At 69.9% G+C, this 1,467-nt stretch overlaps 1 protein-coding gene across 1 annotated transcript; it reads right to left on the reverse strand.

The window, feature by feature from the left end:
* Window positions 1-395: 395 nt before the first annotated feature.
* On the reverse strand, window positions 396-1,199 carry CARTPT (CART prepropeptide). The gene is made up of 3 exons (XM_041398166.1): window positions 1,056-1,199; window positions 892-975; window positions 396-503 (listed from the first exon to the last, which is right to left on the reverse strand). Exons 1-3 carry the CDS (start codon window positions 1,197-1,199, stop codon window positions 396-398), a joined length of 336 nt encoding a protein of 111 aa, XP_041254100.1.
* Window positions 1,200-1,467: the final 268 nt, after the last annotated feature.

The raw sequence follows: 1,467 nt of genomic DNA on the forward strand, positions 1-1,467 counted from the left end.
GTGGATGTTTTTCGCCCGAGGAAGGAGCTGAGCAGCTCGGGGCACGGCACCGGGCCAGTACGGCTTCCCGGCATGGCTTGGCACTGCTCGGGTCTGCACTGGGACGGCACTGCAGCTCCCGGGACCAGCACCTCTACTCCCAAGGCACGGCCCGGGATTTTCCTGGACGGACAAAAGCAAGCCGGGGAGGAGGGGAGGGAGAGGACGGGGTGGGGCGGGGGAGAGAAAGAAAACAGCTCCACGGATGTCGGATGTCACGGACGGCGTTACACGGGCGACGCAGGGACTTCTCGCCGCGTTTCTCGGGCGGAGGAGCTGCGGGAAGTCGCCGGCACGTCGGGACGGCCAGACGTCAGTGCCTGCACCCCCGGCGGCTTGTCCCGGGACGCCTCTGCTTACAGGCACTTGAGGAGGAAGGAATTGCACGACGTCCCCCGGGGGCAGTCGCAGAGCTTCCCGATGCGAGCCCCCTTCCTCACGGCGCACTGCTCCCCGGCGTCGCACTACGGGCAGCGGCTGGCGGTGAGAGGGACCGCCACCAGCGGCCGCCCAGTTCTGTCCCGTCCCGTCGCGTCCCGTGCCGTCTAGCCTAGTCCCATTCTTTCCCGTGTCGTCCTGTCCAGTCTAGACCAAGTCCCTTCCCTTCCCTTCCCTTCCCTTCCCTTCCCTTCCCTTCCCTTCCCTTCCCTTCCCTTCCCCATTCCGTCCCTTCCCCATTCCGTCCCTTCCCGTTCCTTTACCATTCTGTCCCCATTCTGTCCCTTCCCCATTCCGTCCCTTCCCGTTCCTTTTACCATTCCGTCCCGTCCCGCCTCGTTCTGCTCTGCCCCCTTCCCCTTCTTTTTTTTGCCTTCCCGGTCCCGTCCCGACCCGTCCCGCTGGGACACGCACCATGGGCACCTGCCCGAACTTCTTCTCGTAGTGCGGTCCCCTCTTGCTCTTGAGCTTCTCCAGCACCTCCTGCAGCGCCTCGATCTACCGAGAGACCACAGAGCCGCCGTCAGACCGCGCCCGCCCCGCCGGCGCCCCCCGCCCGGCCCCGGCTCCCGCCGCACCAGCTCCTTCTCCCGGGAGGCGCCGCCCCCGCCGCGCGGTCCCAGGTCGCGGGCGCGGCGCGGCGGGGTCGCTCCGTGTCCGCGGGCGCTCAGCAGCAGCGCGGCCGCCACAGCGCACAGCGCCAGCGCCCGGCAGCTCTCCATGGTGCTGCCGCCCCGCCGCCGCCGCCGCCGCCTTTATAGCGCCGTGCCCGCCCCGCCGTGCGTCAGCGCCCACCGCCGCCGCGCCCCGAGTGTCGGCACTCGCGGCTGGGCTCCGCGCCCCCACCTCCCCACCGCCCGTCCTGGCCCTCGGGCCAAACAGCGGATCCGTCTCTGAGGGCGGCCGAGGGGAAGGCGGCCAGCCCAGCCGCACCCTGCCCGCACTCTCTGTGCTCGACCCCAGTCGAGGGCTGTGAGCAGAGTGGGAAAC

This window comes from Onychostruthus taczanowskii, unplaced genomic scaffold, assembly GCF_017590055.1.
Source record: "Onychostruthus taczanowskii isolate IOZ18803 unplaced genomic scaffold, ASM1759005v1 scaffold141, whole genome shotgun sequence".
In the NCBI taxonomy this organism is placed as follows: domain Eukaryota; kingdom Metazoa; phylum Chordata; class Aves; order Passeriformes; family Passeridae; genus Onychostruthus; species Onychostruthus taczanowskii.